The 23,846-nt window shown below is 43.3% G+C and overlaps 1 protein-coding gene and 1 long non-coding RNA gene across 3 annotated transcripts; one reads left to right on the forward strand and one right to left on the reverse strand.

Moving 5' to 3' along the window:
- The first annotated feature begins 628 nt into the window (after positions 1-628).
- Positions 629-20,403, forward strand: LOC136473580 (serine carboxypeptidase 1-like). Of its 2 annotated transcripts, none has more exons than XM_066471233.1 (14): positions 629-874; positions 1,327-1,475; positions 1,596-1,675; positions 1,906-2,028; positions 2,112-2,214; positions 2,371-2,408; positions 7,251-7,352; positions 7,447-7,527; positions 7,614-7,757; positions 8,161-8,229; positions 8,314-8,435; positions 17,831-17,944; positions 18,827-18,872; positions 20,268-20,403. In XM_066471233.1, the coding sequence occupies exons 1-14, from the start codon at positions 699-701 to the stop codon at positions 20,352-20,354; spliced, it is 1,434 nt and encodes a 477-aa protein (XP_066327330.1). In that variant the 5' UTR covers positions 629-698; the 3' UTR covers positions 20,355-20,403. The 2 variants fall into 2 exon arrangements, with proteins under 2 accessions (XP_066327330.1, XP_066327331.1); XM_066471234.1 differs by having other exon boundaries at positions 7,447-7,524.
- Positions 1,986-4,005, reverse strand: LOC136473581 (uncharacterized). Its single transcript, XR_010762678.1, has 3 exons — positions 3,920-4,005; positions 3,786-3,819; positions 1,986-2,187 (listed from the first exon to the last, which is right to left on the reverse strand). It is a non-coding gene; the product is annotated as an uncharacterized lncRNA (long non-coding RNA).
- Positions 20,404-23,846: the final 3,443 nt, after the last annotated feature.

Here is a 23,846-nt window from a genome sequence, read left to right on the forward strand (position 1 = left end):
CACAATTGGACCATAGAACTGTAGCTATGAATTAATTACACAAAGCATAGATCTAAAGCTACAGCAAAAAAATTACTAAAGCATACCATATTATATGTTCACTGTGTAGATCTACTCAGGTGGAGTCCAACAAAATTGGATTTTTTCATTTTATGAATTTTCTATGATTTACATGATTTTTCAAAGATGCGGCCGAAATAAATAAAAAAGGAAAAGAGAAAACCGCCTTTGAAAACAACTTATAACCGGTTAGGGAGGTAAAACAAACGATTTTAAAAATTTAAGGAGGAAAAGTAGATTTTTTAAAAGTTGAGATAGGTAATATGGACTTTTCCCATATTCTAATAAGTAAAGGAATTCCATAAATAAACTAACACGAGATGGGCCGGGCACTTCGGTTCAAGGCCGAGCATTCGATTCGAGTCAGTCAAATTAGTGACACACCATCCGCACAGCCGACTCCGCGCCAAGCGTCACTCTGCACGCCTGCACGCCAACCAGCTAGCCCGCCGGCGTGACGCGCACGGTGCACGCGGACGTTTCTCCGATCCCTTCCGCCGGCTATATCTCTCTGCCTTTCCCTTTCCCCTTCCCTTCGTCATCGCTCATCACAAGCCTGTCGCAGACACAGAGAGCTCGTCCATGTCCTAATTCCTCTTGGCGAGTGAGTGGCCGGCAATAATCTGGCTAGCCTCGCCATGTTTCGCTCAAGGATCCTTGCCTCCGTGGAGGCCGGCGTGCGGCTGCTGCTTGTGGTGGCGGCGGCGGTGTTGCTGTGCCTGTCCACGCGTCCGGGGCGCGCGGCGCCGCTGGGCGCCAAGGTTGCAGAGTTCCCAGGGTTCGTAGGCAACCTCCCCTCCAAGCACTACGCCGGGTATGATCTGTCGTCTATCTATGAAAAATCTGAGAGAGTACCATGTCGATCTGACGCCAGGGGGCCGTCGGACTGTAACATTTTGAGTGCCTTCAATTCCAAGGCACATTTCAGAGTGCCTTCAATTCCTGTTCTGCCTTCAATTCCTTAGCACTACGGCAGGGTTCATAGGCAATCACATCCTGTTCTGCCTTCAATTCCTAGGCACATTCCATAAATAATTGCAAGTTCTTTGAAACATTTTGTATCTGGTTCAGTACCTTCAATTGCAGATACACAAAGTTCTGAGAAAATTCGTCAGTATTGCATACATTTTGAGTGCTATATGGAAATACAGGCTAAAACCCACTCGTGAATTTTTTTTTGGTACTATATGTATAGCAATTGTGTACTACAATTTACCAACAAGATGTTCGTTGTCTACCGTCCCCTCCGTTCCTTCCTGTGTGCAGGTATATAACAGTTGGTCATGAGCAACAAAAGAGACACCTATATTACTATTTTGCCATTTCTGAAAGGAACCCAAGCTTAGATCCTGTGGTCATCTGGATAAATGGTGGTCCAGCATGTTCAGGGTTTAGTGCATTTCTGCATTCATTTGGTAAGTACGTACTTTCCAGTGATGGTATTTGCTCAGTTGTCTCTGGTATAGTTATTCTTGTTACAGAAAAAAGGTTATGCTCTTCTCTTTCTCAGTATGTACAACCGATCTTTCTTACAGGACCTTTTAAAATGGAGGGCTCCCAAGTTCATATCAATGACGGTCCACGAGTAACCGTAAACCCTTACTCATGGACAAAGGTACACATACCAAATTTAGTATAGCATTGCCTTTCAGTTTTGCACTGTTAATGTTATGAAACAAGGCTGACCAATCCAAGTTGGTATCTCTTTTATGTTTATTTAAAGACTCAACAAGGAGTTGTGTACATTTATACCTACATTCCATAAGACCTGCCGCGGGTGTTGGGTGAATTAGTTTTGCTATCCCAAATATGCAGCTGACACATTTGTTGTACAACCAATCACAGATGGCTAGCCTCCTTTTGGTTGACTCGCCAGCAGGTGTGGGCTACTCTTATGCTGATAATGAAGATGACTACACAACAAATGATACAAGCAGAGTAGTGGACTTGTATGATTTTCTGTCAAAGGTTAGAATGGTTTATGATCAACAATATACTGAATATAACACAACCAAATTTCTCTTATTCTCATGACGTGGTTCTTGTTCCAGTGGTTTACTCAATATACTGAATTTCTGTCGAATCCGTTCTACATAGCTGGATGCTCTTACAGTGGAGTGATAGTACCTGTACTTGCACAAGAAATTGTAAATAGTAAGTTGCAATGCAATAGTTTTATCCATTTATTATTTATATACAACATACTGATGTTTTTTTAACTAAAAATACATAAGTATTGTGGTATTTCTATACGCGTCTCTCAATCTTGTATAGTTCTCATTTGTTCATATGACATAATGCAATACTTAGGAAATGAAGAGTCCGGTGGGATGAAGATAAACTTCAAGGTAATGTGTGCACAACTATTTTAATTCATTTGTAGCATAATTACATATTTTTTGCTTTACTTATGTGGAAACTTATAAAATTCTCTATCTTATAATGCACGTGTAATGTAATGTAAGCCAACATTTAAGTGGTGTCATCAAAACAACAAAGCGACATCTTTGTCCTAATGTTATTAGTACACTAGTACTTTGGTCTTTTGGTCTGCTTGAACACCCTAACATCAAGCCAAGATTTAGTACACCAACGACCAACTCTATCAGATGATCATCATACGGAAAAGCCTCCAGTTGTTTATGTTGACTCTAGGCCAGTTTTAGAATCGGTCCATGTAGTTTTGGCCCAATCTAAGAAAAACTCTATAAAATGACCTAAAAATAGTACTGCATTGATTTTTTAAGGGGATAAGACTACCCCTACTCCATATAAAATATGGGGTACACGACTGATTGAGGTATCCAACTACATAATCGAACTTTTATCAATATACCTACTTTTTACCCCTTATCCCTTCCAACCTCCGGCTGTCCTACTGTTCCTCGGCGGGATTTGTGGCCGTTCTAGGTGGCCTTGCCGATCCTAGAACATCCCTATCATGTCCCCCCCCCCCCCCCCCCCCGACTGGTCTTCCCAGGAGGTGTTCATGGGTTTATCAGGCGAAGAACGAGTGTCTAATTGGCCTCGTTGACCTGCTAGTCGGCCGTTGGGACCTCCCTCCACTGCATGTTAGGCTATTTGTGGCCTCTAGGCGATCTAGCCTCTACCGGTGTGTGACCTGAATCAGTGTGAACACGCTTTTTGGCAACTCCGATGGGGACGAAGCAAAACAAATCTACTAAGATAGTCGACAGGAAGCCTTCGGCCAATCAACTGCCTGAGGAGATTCGCAAGATGCTAGAGGAGAGGGCGAAGGCCCAAGCTGCTACCGATATGGAGTATGCTCTAACATGCTCCGAGATGGATGAGCAGGAAACTCTCAAGAAGATCAAAGGTGTCAACTTTGATCCTCTGCCTGCTACATCTACATCTGTGGTAAAAATAGATCAGTCTCCTCCTGCATCTGGTGTTACGCGCGATGAGTTTCCTAAGATGATCCGTGAGTTTTTTGCGATACCTATATTTGACAAATTTAACAAACTCATGCATAGCTATAAAAACAAGGAGAAAAAGAAATATGAAATTATTGCTGGCCATCCTCAATATAGGATGCCGTTCGGCCTTAAAATCTCCATCAAGTCTTCTCGGGGTCAAGTGAAAACTCATGCTGTAGAGCAAAAATAAAGGAGATGAAATTGCTCATGTCCAAGGTATTAAACAGCAAAAAACAGCACGGTAGATTTCTCAAATCAGTCTAGTAAAGGTAGAACGAAGAACCCTACGTCTAGTAAAGGTAGAACGAAGAACCCTGCGCACCTACAAACCAAGACAGACAGAGATCAGGAGTTGGAAGATTAAAAAAAATCGACCCGCGGGGGGTAAGACAGCTCCCGAGCATTGTGCTTAAAAAGAAGACCTTCTCACGCAGATAAACTGTGGCACTGCAGCTCCTGTGAGACTGGACTGACCTTAGACTTGTGCTTTGCGTGGGACAGACGAGGTGATTTTTTTCAAAGTGCAGATAAACTACGTCTCCTCCGGCCAACAAATCCGTCCCCGAGGGGGTTACAAAGGTCCCCGACAAAAAGCGCAAAAAGAGGGCCGGTTGGAAGGATTGGTCCATAAAAAAGAAGCTGTCACCTCCGAAATATGTTGAGCGAGTAAAGATCCGAGATAAGCGAGGGGTGTAAAAACTCAGACATGGCCGCTACACACGTATTGTCTTTACAACAATAATGGCCAATGCATGCATCACGCTTAGAGCAAAAATAGCCGATGGGTTGGAACACCATTGCTATTTACTGTATGTTTTTAACCTCGCATATGCTTCACTTAAAAGCAGGGAGCATACGCTGACACTTAAAGTGGGCCTAGGTCGGTTTTAGAATCAGCCCATGCAGTTTTGGCCTAGTTGAAAGGTCCTAATGGCTAGAGGGGGGTGAATAGCCTATTAAAATTTCTACAACAACATTTAACAAACCGGTTAAACAATTATGAGGCGAAGCAAGTGTTGTGCTAGCCTACAAAAAAGCAAGCCACCTACCACAATTCTAGTTTATATAGCTTCTATCCACACAATAGCTATGACACTACACTAAGTTAGTGTGCTCTCAAAAGCTAACTAAAGAGCCACACTAACTAAACTAACAAGCTCTCACAACTAGCTACACTAAAGAGCTTGACAACTAGTTTACGGTAAAGTAAAGAGAGCGAGCAAGAAGGTTATACCGTCGTATCGAGGAAGGAGCCAATCAATCACAAGAATGAATAACAATGAAGACCAACCACCTCAGAATCAAATGATGACACAATGATTTTTTACTGAGGTTCACTTGCTTGTCGGCAAGCTAGTCCTCGTTGTGGCGATTCATTCACTTGGAGGTTCACGCGCTAATTGGCATCACACGCCAAACCCTCAATAGGGTGCCGCACAACCAACACAAGATGAGGATCACACAAGCCACGAGCAATCCACTAGAGTACCTTTTGGCTCTCCGTCGGGGAAAGGTCAAGAACCCCTCACAATCACCACGATCGGAGCCGAAGACAATTACCAACCTCTGCTCGATGATCCTTGCTTCTCCAAGCCGTCTAGGTAGCGGCAACCACCAAGAGTAACAAGCAAATCTCGCAGCGAAACATGAACACTAAGTGCCTCTAGATGCAAACATTGAAGCAATGCACTTGGATTCACTCCCAATCTCATAAAGATGATGAATCAATGATAGAGATGAGTGGGAGGGCTTTGGCTAAGCTCATAAGGTTTCTATGTCAATGCAAATGGCCAAGAGAGTGAGCTAGAGCCGGCCATGGGGCTTAAATAGAAGCCCCCATAAAATAGAGCTGTTGTGCCCCTTCACTAGGCACAACACGGGGTGACCGGACGCTCCAGTCATATCGACCGGACACAGGACCCCAGCATCCGGTCGTGCGATGTACGCCACGTGTCCCCTCTCTTCAAACACTGAGCGCCTGATTCCAATGGTCAAGTGATGACCGGACGCGCTGCTGCGAAGTGACCGGATGCTGAGCCTCAGCATCCGATCGTTTCCAGTAAGCATCTAGAAACAAAAAATCATGACCGGACGTGTCCGGTCATGCTCGACCGGACTCACCCAGCGTCCGGTCACTCGGCGTCTCCTTTGTGCACTGCCATGTCAGCGGGACCGGACGCACCCCGTCAACGTCTGGTCACTAAGTGACCCAGCGTCCGATCGAAGACCGACATCAGCGTCTTCACACTACCACTGACCGGACGTGCCGGTCCTACCGAGGCCAGCGTTCGGTCACTTACAGTGACCTTCGTCTTTTCTATATAGGGCGTCGGTGGCACCGTCAGACTGTCCGCACTCTACAGGCGGACACTCCGCCGGTGAAATTCCTAACCCTTGCTCAAATGTGCCAACCTCCAAGTGTATCACCTTGTGCACATGTGTTAGCATATTTTCACAAACATTTTCAAGGGTGTTAGCACTCCACTAGATCCTAAATGCATATGCAACGAGTTAGAGCATCTAGTGGCACTTTGATAACCGCATTTTGATACGAGTTTCACCCCTCTTAATAGTACGGCTATCAAACCTAAATATGATCACACTCTCTAAGTATCTTGATCACCAAAACAAAATAGCTCCTACCATTTATACCTTTGCCTTGAGCCTTTTATTTTTCTCTTTCTTCTTTTCAAGTCCAAGCGCTTGATCATCACCATGGCATCACCATCATCATGATCTTCACAATTTCTTCATCACTTGGAGTAGTGCGACCTATCTTATAATCACTTTGATAAACTAGGTTAGCACTTAGGGTTTCATCAATTCACCAAAATCAAACTAGAGCTTTCACTAGTCTAAGAAAAACTCTACGAAATGACCTAAAAATAGTACTGCATTGGTTTTCCAACGGGATAAGACCACCCTACTCCATATAAAATATGGGGTACACGGCCGCTTAAGGTATCCAACTACACAATAGAACTTTCAATATACTCACTTTTTACCCCTTATCTCTTCCAACTACCATTGGTCACTCTTGATCAATTTTGCTCAGTGTAATTCCCATGTGTGCATCAAATTGCTCTCGAATACAACTATTTGAGAAAGCTACTGCTATTGACCCCCTTAATAGTACAACCAAAGATAAACAAAATCCTGCTCCCAACATGAATAATGCACTTAGGCACTCTCGTATCCTTAGCCTTCACGGGTATCCTTGCACCATATGTCCAATCCAATCATCGAGGTCTAGGAAAACCATGTTGGTATCAATGTGACTAACTATTTCTCATTAACCCGTGACAAAGTTAGCCACATATCCTTGTGTTCATCAATCATCCAAATACAAACTAGGGTCCTTAATGCGTTCAATAGTATAATCATATTATACAAATATTTTATTGTGTTAGTGGTAAGTACACATTAATATGAAAGTATACTAACCAGTGTAGGTCTAATTCTTAAGTTTTGTATTATTTTTTTTTGTATATAGTGTCAAATTAGAGTTTGAAGTGTGTTAAAAAACTTATAAATATTTGATTGCCTAAAACTAAGCCTCCATGACTCCATGGACCACTCAATTTGTGGTTATTTCATTTTCTCCATCCAAACACTAATTTCCTTTGATCAACTTTTCCTATGCCATTCTACTTACAATATTTGTATTACACTTTTTCTCCAAAGTACATACTTAATAAAATTCTAAGTATCGTTTCAATTCAAATAATTCAATTCCGTGCTTTATTTTTACAGGGCTATTCATTGTGCAATCCAGCTATTGATGTAGACATAGAGAACAATGCACATGTTCCATATGCATTTCGAATGGGTTTAATTTCAGATGAATTGTTTCAGGTACTATTATTTCAAACATAGCATTGTTGTCTTATTTTTCTTATCTAATATTAGAAATTTCTTTCTGTGGTAACATTTTGATTCTTGTAACCAGAGTTTGGTTACTACATGTAATGGAAAGTATTGGAATAACTCCAATCCATCATGCCAAGGGGACATGGAGCAATTTTATGTCGTAATTTAGATATCTTCTTATTTTATCCAATTTACCTATAAGCTCTATTATTGATCATGTCTAACAATTCAAAATGTGAGATGCAGCAAATCAAAGGTATTAACATGGAGCATATTCTATGCCCCCCGTGTCGATACAAGATGGGGATAACCAATGAATTTGTGGAATATGATTCTGGTAAAATGTTTGAGCGCCTTTCTAAAACCTCCAAGCATGGTTTAGAATGCCATGTCAGTAATTGATCTACTAATGGCCTCTTTTCCCTTTGTTGAGTCATGTATGTACTCCCTCCGTCCTAAAATATAATGGCCTTTTCGTTGTCCTAAGTCAGACCATGCTAAGTTTGACAAAGTTTGTAGTAGGAAAAAGAACAATATTATTTACAATATCAAATGAGTTTCATTAGATACATTATGAAATGTACTTTTGTAGTTTATCTGTTTGATGTGGTAGACGTTACTACTCTTGTCTATAAACTTAGTGAAATTTAGGATGATTTGACTTAGGACAACTGCAAGTCTATTATATTTCAGGATTGAGGGAGTAGTATTTACTATTTAGTATATACCTTATCTAAACAACAAATGAAGTATTTTTGGGAACCGTAAGTTTCTATATGTATTTGCATTCCAGGATCAAGAGTTGGCCCTTGAGAAACTCTTTGATACAGAATTGGGCAGAGAAAAACTACATGCAAAAAAGGTTAGTAAGGTCTTTACTAATAATTTTGGTTAATTGATGAGGTGAATTTGGCTACTTAATTGAGCATCGTGTCCATTTATTTAGGTTGAAGTATCAGGAACATGGAAGAGGTGCCCCAAGCGTGTTCTATACACGAGGGATATTCTAACAGTGATAGAATATCACTTGAACATAACATCCAAAGGTTACAGAGTGTTTCTTTACAGGTGAGCAAATTAGTGAGGTGACATTTCATTCTTATTCATATTAGAACTAATATTGTCCTGATATAATGTTCTTAACATCCATATTATGAACTTTTGTTACGTAACATTCCATGGAAAAATCATATTTGTCCAACAGAACCCCTAGCTCACCAACACAAAACGTCTATAGCTTTTTTGTTTTTGTTGTTCTTATGATTTTTCCTGAGGAACATTAATTTTACATGTAACCACTAATTGCACAGAACTAGACATGCGGAAAATATTTTTTTGATAAAAGAAGGTTTTATTAAATTTCAAGCACTTTACATTGAGATGATTCAAAATCCTGAAAACAGCTATGGCCAAGCACACAACCAACAAAAAAGAGTAGCCCAACACATTCTAGTGATTATCAATCCGTAAACTAGATTGTCACCCATGTGACTAAGAGAAAAAAATATCCTTGACCGCCTGTCCCAATTGTTAAGATGCTGCCGGAACCATACCCTGCAAATCCGGCTTCTTGAGAATGGACTAAGTACAAAGCCAGTGGATAATTAATGAGTATATAAGCTGCACATGAGAAACATAATTCTTCTTTTCAAAAATAATGGCATTTGCTTAACCATAGGGAGCAACAAGTAGTGGCTGGCCCTAGAAAACTAATGGCTTCAAATTATTACTAATGGGAAAATATAGGTGAGCAACGTTCACACATCCTTCAAATTCTATTATTGTATGCAACAGCCTTTAATGTTGAATACAAAATGTGCAAACTCAAACGCACGACCCATTGATGTGCACTACCGGATCCAACTTCTTTGCCGAGTGCCTGAGGCACTCGGCAAAGGCCGATAAGTGTTACACTCGGCAAAGGGCGCTCGGTAAACAGTTTAGCGGCAAAGACCTCTTTGCTGAGTGCACTTTATTGGGCACTCGGTAAAGAAAAGTAGCCATGACGATGAGCGCCACCATGACGGCGGCTTTGCCGAGTGTCAAGGTCAAGCACTCGGCAAAGATACCCGATTTGCTGAGCGCCATTGACTTAGACACTCGGCAAAGGTGGCCACTTCGTCGTCCTCCTGTGCCTCCTCGTCGTCCTCCTGCGCGTCCTCCTGCGCCTCCTCGGCATCCTCCTGCGCCTCCTCGGCGTCCTCCTGGGGCACCTGCTCCCCCTCCTCCTCCTCACGCGACGGGGCGGCAGGCGACGACTCCCTCCTGCTGCTGCTCCTCCTCCCACTGTCCCCCAGTGCAGCGGTCCTTGTCCTTCAGTACAAGGATGTTAGCTTCCTCATCCCACTGTCCACCATCTTTGTTCAATCACCTGCAATTAAAAAGAGTAAACCAATAAGCACAGATAAACAAGAAGTACTTAGAAATAGATGCAAAATAAACAAAACATAATTACAAAATAACATAGTATTACATGTATTAGAAATAATCTTCATGATCGGGATTAGCTGGATCATAAGTCTCATCATCACTATCAATCATGTCAAAATAATCTACACTATCCGAATGAGCAATGTTGTCATTGTCATTGTCTAAATGTAATCGCTCAAGCATTTGTAAGTCCTTCACATTTTGCACCTCATCTCGAGCGTCCTCTTCAATAACCGTTTCATTGTCTACTTCCATTCGGATCGTTTTGGTTAAGTCTATCTCAAACCTCCCTTCTAGTCCCTCTTCTTGAAAGAACTCTCCATCATATGTGTTTGGGTCTAAGTTATAATCTTCATCGTTTGGGATAGGCACTTTACCGTGTGGCGATACCCTGTGCACAATATCCCAACCCTTAAGATGTCTTATGGTTTGACACGCATATGGGAGATAATAAACTTGTGTGGCCTGTTGGGCTACAATATAGACATCGTCTCCTGGTAAGACAGAATCATGTCGAATTTCGACTAGCCCAAGATTAGAATATGTCTGTCTCGTTACTTTAGGATCAAACCAATGGCATTTGAATATGACAGGATTAAAAGGTTTGGAACCATGAAACTTGAGTTCGTATATTTCTTCAATTCTTCCATAATACTCGACCTCATCAACGCCGGGTGTAAAAACTCCAGAACTTGTGGTTCTTCGATTGGGCCGACTCTGCTCATAGCTTGTTGTGTGAAAGCGATATCCATTCACGTCATAACTAGAAAATGACCTAACCCTATAGGCAAAGCCATCGGCAACCTGTCTCAACTCGGCATGCATAGACGCATCCCTTTGGCCCTGCAAGCTCAAGCAGGATACATCATTATATTATTCGCACGTACAATTAACTTGGAATGTCAAACTAAGTACGAGCTAAATTGGATGGTACCTTCCGTTTGAACCAAGAAATGAAATCGGGCATTCCATTTCCCGCACCCTGTCTAAGAAGGGTATCTACCTGCTGCGGGGTAGGATCCCTTGATTGACACCAGAATTCATAAAGAAATTCCCTATACCAACGAGAAACAAGGGGGTTGGATGCAGAATAGTGATGGCATATTTAACAAGTTCGTTGAGAACTTGCTGCATGTACGGCGCCACTTCATCAAGGTTGGTCAACACGTATAGCATGATATGGCGCCACTCTTCATGATTCAAGGTCTTGGGGGTCGATGCACTTGTGCTTCCGAGTTACCCTCGGAAAAGGCTAAGGTTCGATTCATTTTCGCCAGCATTGTAACGAGGGGGTGGATTATGCACGCTAGGGAGGTTGTCACCATAGTATGTTGTTGTAAAGTTTGCCACCTCCTCTAAAATGTATGCCTCTGCAATGGAAGCCTCGATTTTGCATTTATTTCTACATTTCATTCGAAGAACCTTTAGACATCTCTCGATTGGATAGCACCAACGGCCCTACACGGGCCCCTCCATTCGTGCCTCATATGGGAGGTGCAAAATCAAATGCTGCATCGGATTGAAGAAGCCGGGTGGAAAGATCTTCTCCAACTTACAGAGCAACATAGGTGCCATTCTTTCCAAGTCAGCAATCATGGTCTGAGATAACTCCTTGGCACAAAGCTGACAAAAGAAAAAGCTCAACTCTGCCAGCACTAGCCAGACATGCTCAGGGACATAGCCTTGAACAATCGCCGGAAGAAGCCGCTCAATCCATATGTGGTAATCATGACTCTTCATCCCTAAGGCTCGCATAGTAGATAAGTTCACTCCCCTCCTCAGATTAGCTGCATACCCATCAGGGAACATTAACGTCTACATCCATTCTAGTACTTCCCTCCTTTGGGGCTTGCTCAAGACAAAATCGGCCTTAGGCCTTCTCCATGTCTTGTCACGACTAGGAGGCTTCATATGTTGGTTTGGTCTATCGCATAACGTTGCCAGATCCACTCTAGCCTTAACGTTGTCCTTTGACTTGTCAGGAATGTCCATGATTGTTGCCCAAAGTGCCTCGGCGACATTCTTTTTTAGTATGCATGACATCAATGTTGTGTGGAAGGAGAAGGTCATCAAAATAGGGGAGCCGAGTCAAGCCTGACTTATGAGTCCACATATGTTGCTCTCCATATCCCACAAAACCACCTTCTAGATTGACCACGAGATCATCTATCTGTTCACGAACCGTGGCATCAGTCATTATCGGTGGTGCAGGGTCTATCACTACGACACCTTTCATAAAGTTCTTAATGTCTCGTCTGAATGCATGGTCAAGAGGGAGGAATTGCCGATGTTTGTCAAACGATGAATACTTACCACCCTTCTGCAACCAAATGAACCTCAGACCTTCCTTGCATACTGGACATGGAAACTTCCCGTGAACACACCAGGCGCAGAATATCCCATACACCAGGAAGTCATGCAGGGAGTAGTGGTACCAAACATGCATTTTGAAGTTTTTCTTTGTAGCTCGGTCGTATGTCCATACCCCTTCCTCCCAAGCACGGACCAATTCATCAATCACAGGCTCCATGAACACACCCATATTATTCCCCGGGTGTCTAGGAATTATCAACGACAAGAATGCGTTATGTCGTTGAAAGCATACGCTGGGGGGAGATTGAGGGGGATAACAAACACGGGCCAACATGTGTATGGGGCAGCCATCATTCCATAAGGATTGAACCCATCTGTTGCCAGTCCAACACGTACATTACGAGCCTCTTTAGCTTTCTCATGATGAATGCCATCAAAGTGGGTCCATGCTTCACCATCGGATGCATGTACCATCCTGTTAGGATTGTATCGTTTGCCATTTTTGTGCCATGTCATCTGTTTCGCGGATTCCTCGGTCATGTATAGCCGTTGGATCCTCGGTATGAATGGAAGGTGCCGTAGGATTGTCATAGGAATGTCAAGCTGCCTCTTCTAGCCATCACTAGAATCTACCTCTAGGAACCTAGAGGATTTACACTTTGGACAGTACTTTGCTTCCACGTATTCTTTCCTAAATAGGACGCACCCCTTCGGGCAAGCATGTATCTGCTCATACGGCATCTTAAGTGCACAAAGGAATTTCTGTGACTCGTGCATGCTCTTTGATAGAAGGTGACCCTTCGGAAGCAGGCTGCCAATAACTGTCAACATACCATCAAAGGCGTCTCGACTCAGGCTATACTAGGACTTTAACGCCATTATGTGTCCAATGACATCTAGTTGAGAAACCTTTGTCTGGCCATGAAGGGGTTTCTGTGCTATGGCAAACATGTCGTAGAACGCCTTTGTGGTTGCCTCTAGCTCCTCCTCCGTATATCCTTCAGCGAACTGTGCCTCGTGATAGTTATTTAACATGTCTACTACCCCGACATCAGCATCATAATCCTCGACGCGTGGTCTCACCACCTCCTCTCTCATACGATTGGCTTCACCATGGTAGACCCACCGGGTATAGTCTGCCGTAAATCCATTCTTCCAAAGATGTTCTCCCATGACCTTCTTCGTTTGTCTTTTCCTGTTTGCACATTTGCTGTAGGGACAACAAATTTTACTCGCTCCTTTAGCGGCCATGCCAAATGCCCGTTCCAAGAAAGCATCGGTCTTGTCGATCCATTCATTGGTGACCTGACCCTAACTTGCTCGGCCCATGTACATCCACTCACGGTCCTCCATCCTCTAACATATATAGCGACAAGTAATACAAACATCAATTGCATCTACACGACATTCCTACTCTCTAATAGGTGAGGATAGGTCCTAATCCCACGCGAGGATGCGTAGGTAGGGTTAGTTTCCATGCTCTACTCCTATCCGAGATAGAATTTCAGCAGCACCTCCCCGTTGTTCTCCAAATACGCGTCCTACCAGGGAGAGTGTGTATCCGAAGAACAATAGGGAGATGATGCCGAAACTCTATCTCGGATCAGAGCAGACCATGGAAACTAATCCCGCCTACGCATCCGCGGGTTGTCCAAAAAACGTGGACAATTCAAAACAGATACGGTTTTAGATATGGAAATATCTGTATATTTCCAACCGTATCTCTTTCGAATGGGAGATGCCTAACTGGGTTACGTGATCTACGACCATGATACGGAAAGAGGGGTTATACCTAGGGTGGCGGTGGAGTCAGGCTAGTGGGGCCATGGCGGGTCGGTGCAGTGGCGAGACGACGCGGTGCAGGCAGACCCGCAGCGGCGAGGAAGGCGATCGGGGTCACCGAGGTACTTCGGCTCCGCTCCGATGGGCTCTTCTCTACAAAAAAAGAAAACATAAAACTGTCAATACAAAATTTCGGCAGCACGTCCCCTGCGTGCGGTGTGTGGGCCGGCTAGGCCAGGAGGTTAAATGCCTTCTTTGCCGAGTGCCCCCGATCTGGCACTTGGCAAAGTTTTTTTTATTTTTTTTAATTCTTTGCCGAGTGCCACCTGGCCAGGCACTCGGCAAAGAGGAGTTTTTTTATAAATTTTTTTTAAAAATATTTGCCGAGTGTCATAGGTCCTGACACTCGACAAAGAGACTCCTTTGACGAGTGTCTTATCCTGACACTCGGCAAAGAGGCTCCTTTGCCGAGTTCATTTTTGACACTCGGCAAACCATATTTTTTTCACTTTTGACCTTCAAACTTTTTCTGCAGTCCTCAAACAATACCTGGTACTCCATGTTCCAATGTGGCACATTTCTCAAACTTTTTCTATATTTCTTTAATTTATTTTATTTAATTGAATTTTCTTGTATAATTCAAATTATAACTGCTAGTCATTCGAATAGTGAAAAAATGAATGGAAAAAGGATATTCATGTTATTTAGTATAATGTGAGGCCGTATCCAGGAACAGACCACCAATTTCGAACATCTTGTTCATGAAACATGATCACGAACTTGTGGTCGAGTTGTTTTTAAATTCTATAAAAAGCAAACAAAGTCCAAAAATCATGAAACTTGTCAAGATGTTAAGATATTATATGTGGAGGCTGTGATAAAAAAAATTGAGGAGGTTTTGCGCAAGTTGTCACGTACGATGCTTGCAAACCAAAGTTGGCCGACTTCGGTTTGCAAGCATCGTACGTGACAACTTGCGTGAAACCTACTTAATTTTTTATCATAGCCTCCACATATGATATCTTGACATCTTAACAAGTTTCATGATTTTCGGACTTCGTTTGCTTTTTTATAGAATTTAAAAACAACTCGACCACAAGTTCGTGGTCATATTTCGTGAACAAGATGTTCGAAATTGGTGGTCTGTTCTTGGATACAGCCTCACATTATACTAAATAACATGAATATCATTTTTCCATTCATTTTTTTCACTATTCGAATGACTAGCAGTTATAATTTGAATTATACAAGAAAATTCAATTAAATGAAATAAATTAAAGAAATATAGAAAAAGTCCGAGAAATGTGCCACATTGGAACATGGAGTACCAGGTATTGTCTGAGGACTGCATAAAAAGTTTGGAGGTCAAAAGTGAAAAAATATGGTTTGTCGAGTGTCAAAAAAAATGGCACTCGGCAAAGGAGCCTCTTTGCCGAGTGTCAGGATAAGACACTCGGCAAAGGATTAACGGCGGCTGCCGGCCGTTAACGGCGGCGGCCCTTTTCCGAGTGTTATTGTTTGACACTCGTCAAAACTGGTCTTTGCCGAGTGTTATTCTTTGCCGAGTGTTCGGCACTCGGCAAACCACCTTTTTGCTGTGCTATTTGTTTGCCGAGTGCTTTCTATATGGCACTCGGCAAACAGCCTCTTTACCGAGTGCCCGATAAAAAACACTCGGCAAAGTCTGAGACACTTGGCAAAGAAGTCGTCTCCGGTAGTGGTGCCACCAACAGAGAAGAAGAAGGGCTGGGCTCAAGGTTGGGGGATTCACTCATCGGCAACTATAGAAGGGAGTTTTTTTTGGTGGGGGAGGCAGATGGTCGCCACATGGAGATAGTGGCGGTTGAGACGCCATCAGGGCGGGGTCTTAGCAGCCATGTTCTTAGAAGGGAATGGGTATGAGCACTTGGGTGGTACTTTATAACATGCGAACTCAAATGTTCTGAATGAACTGTGATGTCTAAGAAGTGTGGTGAATTACGCTTCTAAAAACAGCTTGATTTCTATTTTCTACTTATCAAAACCTATGTAAGATTTCTATCTAAATGTGCACTACGTTTTTGCAAACTGTTGCTATCTCTAACACAAAAAAGTTATGCAACCTAGGTTCCAATTCTACCGACAAACCTAGCAAGCTAAACTAGGGAAGGTAAGCACACAACCTAGAAAACTAAGTAAGTGCGAAAGCTTAGATGAGTTAGAGATGCAAAGTCCCTTTAACAACGGTATTTTTCTCGAGGTGTTGAGAAGGTCATGTTTCCCCCTAGTCATCGTTGGAGCCTCTCCCAACGATGCCCTCGTACGGGCCAACCTCCCGGTTAGGTAACTCTATGGAGTCCACGGGCCTTCCCCATGCACAAGTGGGTCTTCGTAGGGTCTTCTATCAAACCACTCCCTTCACTATTGAGTTTTTAGATCAAATGTTGCGAGCCTCGTTCCCTCTAGTACAAACTAGGTGGCAATACCGCAAACACAGTTGGTGTGATCTCACAAGATTACAGGCCCCTAGTGTACAACAATGGTGCGCTCAAGCAACGAATGCCAAAGAGATATGCAAACCTCAATAGCCTAAGCCTAGAGCAAAGCGCCAAAATATATAGAGGTCTAACTAGCCTAAGCACTTTGCAAAGTAGTACGCTAATCACCTAATAATTTCTTAAACACTTTTGGTGGCTAGAGCGCTAGAGATGAGTCTCATCACACTAGCAACAATCCTCAACTCCAACAACCCTCAAATGGCTGGCTTGGGGTGGGATACATATAGCCTCTCCGTGAAATATAGCCGGTGTGGCTAAACTGCACTTTTGCAGTAAGCGCCGAAATTCCTGGTGCCCCCACCCAAGGTTTCTGGTGATAGCACGCGGACTTGCCATTGCAATTGTTGGAGAGCGTATTCTCCGATGCTGCTTCTCCAATGACCACTGAGGATTCTAGTGAGTCTATGAACCTTCTATGGAGTGCACCATAAAAGTCCGTTGCGCTTCACTGGAGCTTTTCGGTGCTTCAATCTTCACTGCACCGAGCCTCCAACCAAACCTCCGGTGTGTGGTCTGCAGTGACTACCAGAAGGTAAGGTTCTTTCTTCTCTTTTTTCAGCCCATGGATAGTGCAACCCTTTTCTACAGTGCCCGGTCTCGGATGCTCACCAGAGTTTTCCAGTGAGTACTCTAGCACTTGGCTGTTGCTATGTATTGCATGACTTTTTCTCCAGTGCTGTCCTGCATGAAGGACCGGGGCTTTCTGGTGATCACGGTGCAACACTATTAACTTGTTTTCTTCGCGTCTCGTTCAGGCTTTGATTGATGTCTTAGGCTATATGCAAGTATTCTATTGTCTTCAACTGAGCTCCTTGGTCATACTTGAGGTGTTAATCACTTGATCCTCATGTTGCCTGCTTGTCCAAGTCCATCCATGCATCCATTTGAACTAAATACCTTGTATAATAGCAAAGAAAATTAGTCCAAATGATCATGTTATTACGTCACCAAAATCAACTATGGCCCTAGATAAATAATTATGCTTCATGCATTCTGCTACACTAAACAATAATATAACATGTGTATTCTTCAGTTAAATAGATTCCAAGTAGATCAGTATCGATGAACATCCACAAATATTTATGTAGCTCATTGTTTGAACTATATTAATATCGTGAAAATATTGATGTAATAGTATTGGTTATCTTCCGATAACTACAAAGCTATTAGAATAATAAGGAATGTAAGTATTCCAGTAAATGACCGTCTAAAATAACTAATTAAAACAACTTTAGCATGTGTTTAGTTTCAAGAATATAAGAAATTGACAACACTACTAAAACCCATTTGAGGAATGATTAGCCCCCTGCAACAACATGAAGGTGATGCAACTAACATTGTTTTATTCTAGAGTAACTTCCATTTATCTACTGTGTAATGCTATTTATTACTGCAATGCAGTGGAGACCATTCTTTGCTCGTTCCTTTTACTTCAACTATGGAGTGGCTAAAGAAACTAAACTACAAGGAAATCGAGAAATGGCACCCTTGGTTTGTGGAGAATCAGATTGCTGGGTAAGTAACATCCACTTGCTAGACAATGAGATAGATCCAAATAATTTTTGCTCCATGAACTGTAGAGAGATAAAACTAATAATATTTTTATTCTACATCTCGTTTGAAAAATGGATCCATAAACTTGGAACCTACTCAATAATATCTCGCATGTAGTTTCTTTATCTTAATTAAATTTCTTTACGAAAAACATAATAACTAGTTTAAGTGACTTTGTTATATTTCATATTCTAATTCTGAAATATATATTACTTAAATATGTTAGTACCAATCAACGTCTTATTCTTTCAATCTCATTAGTCATTTGGGTCCGAATACAATTGTAGTTCTGCCATAAGTGTAGTAAAAGCACGATACAACTTTGTGGTAAAAGCATGATATACAACTTTTCAAATTGAGCGACCTATGAACTAGAGGATCGCTGGATTCTCAAAATACAACTACTGAAAGCGATCACTTTGACAAAAAAAAAGTTATTTCGGCCTTGTTTGCATGTTGTCGGATCCACCTCAATCCACATGTGTTGGGGTGGAATTTAGTTCAAATTCCATTCCAATCCACCCCAATACATATGGATTGATGTCAATCCTACTACATGCAAATAAGGCCTTAGTGGGATGCTTAGCAGCGAAGTGATATGGAATCGATCATTGGGTAGTTAAGATAGTAATTTGACTTAAAATTATTAACAGAAGCGCCAAAGCCAAACAATGTGTGCAGGTTGAACATGCATATATAGGCGCACATCAATGGTGGTGCTAAACTCAAATTACACTTAAACCACATCCAAATCTGCCATCTCTTAAAGAATTTATATGGTAATTAGTTTTATATAATTATTATTTAAAAAAACATAACCTTTTGCTTTGATTGTTTTAATAGGTACTCAATTAGGTATGAGAACAATATACTGTTTGCGACAATAAAGGTACGCATGTCTACTTCATGTAAAATAGGGTAAAATGCACTGCCACAATTGATTCTCCAACTTGGCTCGGAGGTGGTCCCTAAACATCCAAAACATTTGGGTCATTAAACTTGCCTACTAACTACGCAATAGCTTGGACTGGACCAGAGAGGTGGGGTCCACATGATAGCCCTAGCCCTATCTTCACTCTCTTTTTTTTATCTCTCACTCCTTGTATTGTGTCCTCCCTGCTAGAGCAGATATCATCTTCCGCTGTCGCACATCCTCCCCTACCTCTTCGCCCTCCAACCCAAATTCCCCCTGGTGGCCTCTTTCCTGGCTGCCAAGTATAGTGACTACAGGTCCTTGGGTTGGAATGAAGCCATCATCCCTCTATCAAAGTCCTAAATCGTGTTGCCAGCATCTAGAATGCTACCACGTCACTGATAGGGCATACCCTTATGTAGCACCCGCTGGCCACCACGCCAACGTATTTGCCTCCCATGCAAATTAAATGTACACCGTCTACACAATGCGGGTTGTCGGGGATATAGGTTCATGGAGTGCCACCACGAGGCAGGCCTCGAGGACAGGGCCCCACTAGGGCATATGCGGTGGATGTGGTCGACGAGCATAGGGACACGATGGCCATGGTCATCGTGTGCCACACTGACATGTCCCGGTGGAGCCAAGCGACAAATATTCTGGCTACTCGATGTGAAGGCCGGGGGTGTGGTAGTTTGCCACATAGCGCTCGACACGCATGCACTCCCAGCCAGTCAAGTGTGACGAGCTAGTCCTCGGTGTAAGGGGCATAGAGCGCCTAGTGTGGATGAACCGGTCATCGATGAGGAAGAATTGGTTAGATGACAAATTGGGCGGGGATGAGGATGAATTGGTCAATGCTATGGAAGAATTTGGTGATGATGAATGGTGTTCCACACCAGGGCCAATAATGCCTATGCGGGCGTAGGCCAAACTACCGGGCACGCACGGGAGGAGGTGGGGTGACGAAGCTTGCCGGAGGGACGGGCAAGGACGTGTGGCAAGTAGGCATGGGTTAAGAGCGGGATGAATGAGAGGGAGGGAGAGAGAGAGAGAGAGAGAGAGAGAGAGAGGAGTACGTAGGGAGAGAACAAGAAGGGACATGATATCTGGGCCCACTTCTCTAGATAGTCAACAATGAACTAACACAAGTTACGGAGATTATGACCTCACATGATGCAATTGGCAAGTTTATTGACCTGAATCTGTATTGAAGTTTGGGGACCTAGATGTTACATCGAGCTAAGTTCAAGAGCCAGTGGTGTATTTTACTCTATAGAATATGTATTCATTAGCAAACATCATCCAATCAAGTTTTATAGGACCCTACCACTGTGTACTAATGGGTTGAATTTTGTACATTCACTTTAGGGGGCTGGTCATGTTCCATCGGACTATTTGCCATTTGAAGTGTTTGTTGCCTATCAAAGGTGGATAGATGGGGCTGCTTCTCTGTAATAGCTTGACTGTTACTGCAAATTTTGCATAATAAATCTGAATTAAGTACCAAGGCCAACTGTGAGATCCTCTCCGTTGCTGACATTGAAAAATCAATATAGGAATTGTTAATGACTAGATTGTTTCACTTTCATACAAGCACTGTGACTAATTTTTGAACAATCCAGTAAAAGACTAATTGTTTGAATACAGCAAAAATCCTGACTGTTTCAGGAGCAAGAACAACAAATGATGATACTCCAATCTCACCGGAGCTCGCGGCTGATTTGTAGATCAGAACTAGCAAAGCATGATTACTGACCTAGATGCGAGAAACTAGAATCAAGTAGAAGGACCATACTAATATATATATTTGTTTTACATCGGTCATGGGTGATCTCAATCGGACTTCTCTATGTACTTTTATAGCCAGGTCTCTGGTCTTTGTTTACACAAAATAAAAGTCCAAACCGTAAGTATAGTCTATATCTCCATAATCACGAAGAGACAGAGCTCTCTAAGCCCTCTTTTGTTCAGTCCACAAATCTAGATTTTTTAACACTTTTTGATAACTAATTTTAAATCTAACACTGCAAGTTTTTTTAAAACTAACACTTTTTGCCGCGTCTATTGCCCTGGCGCGGCCAAATGCCTGTGCCGCGCCATGCATGGTGGCGCGGTAGAGGTCTGACGTGGCGACGACCGGTTTCGGTGACCGTTGACGTGGCAGGTCTTGCCGCGCCACCGACCTTGGCGCAACAGTGCCGCACCCTGATCCGTGGCGCGGCAGAGCCGAATAAATACCGCGCTCAGTCCCGCCTGTCCAAGCAGCAAGCCCGCCTGGCCGCTGCGCCCGCCGCCCCGCCGGCGGTACCTGAATGGTTTAATCCGAACGTGTCTTGCCGATAGTGGGAGTTATTCTAAGTATTGTTTGACGTAAAATCAATAGTAGATTTGTTTCTGTCTTTTGTTGAATTTTTTTCACGGCCGAATAGAGAATTTGATAAGCCAATGATTTATTTTCTGTCTTTCATAATTCGGTTAACCACCAATTTAACTAATCGATTATGAAAAATTGCCACTGACGTCGAGATACGCCGGGACAGTCGATTCCCGAACTAGTTGGTACTTAATCTCGCCGGCAGTGCTGCCGCGACGCAAAGAAATGAATATAAAACAGATAAATGAAGTCCGTGCGCAAGTTGACAAGCTACCACATAACATTTTCATTGTTTTGACATAAGTTTGACATAACATAACCAAATAACCCCGCAAGTTTCAGACGCCAATATTCGTTTGACCTAACAAACTAAGACCCAGGAGTGTAAGGATCCCTCGGACGCCTCTGTCTCTTCGGATTTGTTGGCAACACATTGGGAGTGTAGCCAATGTCGGTATGGTCGCATCGACGGTGCGTACGGCTCGTACCCTGCAAGTATATGATATACACGATTACTTATAATTCTTTGTGATCGTTAGTTCATAGAGCCTACGTATTTAAATAAACTATCTTTGATAGTACCTGTGAGGCTCCTTGGGTACCAAGTGGGGCACCACCTAGCTGAGACATGCCGATCTCGTGCTACGGCCAATCGTCCCACTGGTCGTGCTGTTTGTGGAAGCCCGGGGGGTCGTCGTCATTGTCGTCCTCGTCGTCCTCGGTTGTAAGGTCCTTCCCAGCGCTATGATGTGGTGGTGTACGCACCGCGGAAGTGGCACCCGACCGCGCCGAAGTCATTGGCTGAGAAGAGCCGGCTTGTGTCTTCAAAGAGGCTGAAGACGTGCCACTCGACCGCGTTGGGAGTGGCGATTCCTCATAAGGAGTGTCCATGCAGCTCAGCTTCTGAGCTAGCTTCCTACAGCTCTTCTTCACCTTCTGCATAAATAGACATTAAAGTTAGTGCATTACCTAAACGCATATACACTAAAGAAACATTTTTGGAACGAACACGTTTATGTTACCTCCACAAAAGCCACGAGAACGCCTGGCCTCTGACCTCTAGACTCGTGAAGCCGGAACGCTGCTTCGTTGGACAACCTTAACAATTGTGTCGCCTGGATACAGAAATGCGGTTGGACAGTTTTAGTACACATACTTAATACCAAAAGGATAACAAATTGTACCATTCAAGTATATTACCACATATCTTTGAAGCGAGGCTCTCTCCAGCTGTGCGTCCTCCCTAGTGGTAACGTTGTACACATCTTCGATGACATCTTCCTCTGAGTCCTCGTCAATCACCACGTCAGTGTACGGGGGCTTGATATGTGTCCTCGTAGACCTGTGAAGCCACTGCAGGTACTCGTCGAAGGTGTGCTGGTCGTGTGGAGGACCCGCATGGACCGGATGTCGTACCCTGTTCTGCCACAAATGGATGTGCGAGCTGTGTGTCACGCGCCAATCCTTGGTCTTGTACCTCTTCCTGCTGTCATACCTGCAACAAAACGATGTTATAGTTATACCACACACCTCTAGATTGTAGCATTGTTATTAATCGATAACGCACCCGTGCAATTCTTGGTTGGTGGAGTAAAGCGGTGGTGGGCAGTCTATCATTCTCCCAAACTGTCTGCAGACCCGGATGGGCAAGTGAATCTCGACCACATGGAAGAAAATAAAAGAGACGTCGCAGCGATACTCGTCTGACTCGTCCCTAGTGATAGGACTGAGATAGTCCTAGAGCTCCGGAGAATCCCAAGGACACCAATGCACCTGAAATTTTATAATTGAGTTAGGTTGTGATATAGTGTATATCGAACAAGACATAGGTATGATAGTAAAGAGAGCGTAACCTGGTGCTATGTCAGGACGTCGAGACCATCCGTATACTCTCTGTACTTACGCCTCGCATTCCCTCTAACTAACTCTGCTTCCGTCTAGATATACAGAGCTGTAGGGAGTGTATCCTGCCCGTTCCATCGCTGCATTGAACACGATAATGAATTAGCCATTAATAATGAATTCATATGTAACTGCCTCCAAGAATATAGTGAACTGAAGTACTTACCGGTAAACCATTGTTAAGGGGCCTTCCAACGGGCCATCGTTCCCAACACCACACCTGAAGTAGGTACAAGCAACCCCTAAGGTTCGCATATCCTGAGGTGCGACAGTAGGCAACGCATAGCTGCCGATACGTCATTGCCAGGACTGCGCTGCCCTAGCTGTATGCCACTATGTTCTCCCATGGCTATCGTAGTATGTTAAGGAACATCCAGCTGATCGTGTTGCCCGAGGCGTCTGGGAAGAGAAAAGCACCAAGAAAGTGCTAGAGCCACACATGAGCGAACGTGTCGATCAGAGCCTCCTCAGCTTGTGGGTCCAAGTAATCAAAGCGCTCCATGATCCAGGACAACGAAATCTCAGAACTTTTCCTAAAATTGACCAAAGAAAATGAGACCCCATGGCTGCAGGAAAGCAATGCAAGTATTAAATAGGCTTGAATTCTCACTTATTTTTCTTGGAAGCATCATCATCCGGTGGAAGAAAGCTAGTAAACTGAGCCACCAGCT

The sequence above is a fragment of the Miscanthus floridulus genome, chromosome 8 (genome assembly GCF_019320115.1).
Source record: "Miscanthus floridulus cultivar M001 chromosome 8, ASM1932011v1, whole genome shotgun sequence".
Lineage (NCBI taxonomy): Eukaryota > Viridiplantae > Streptophyta > Magnoliopsida > Poales > Poaceae > Miscanthus > Miscanthus floridulus.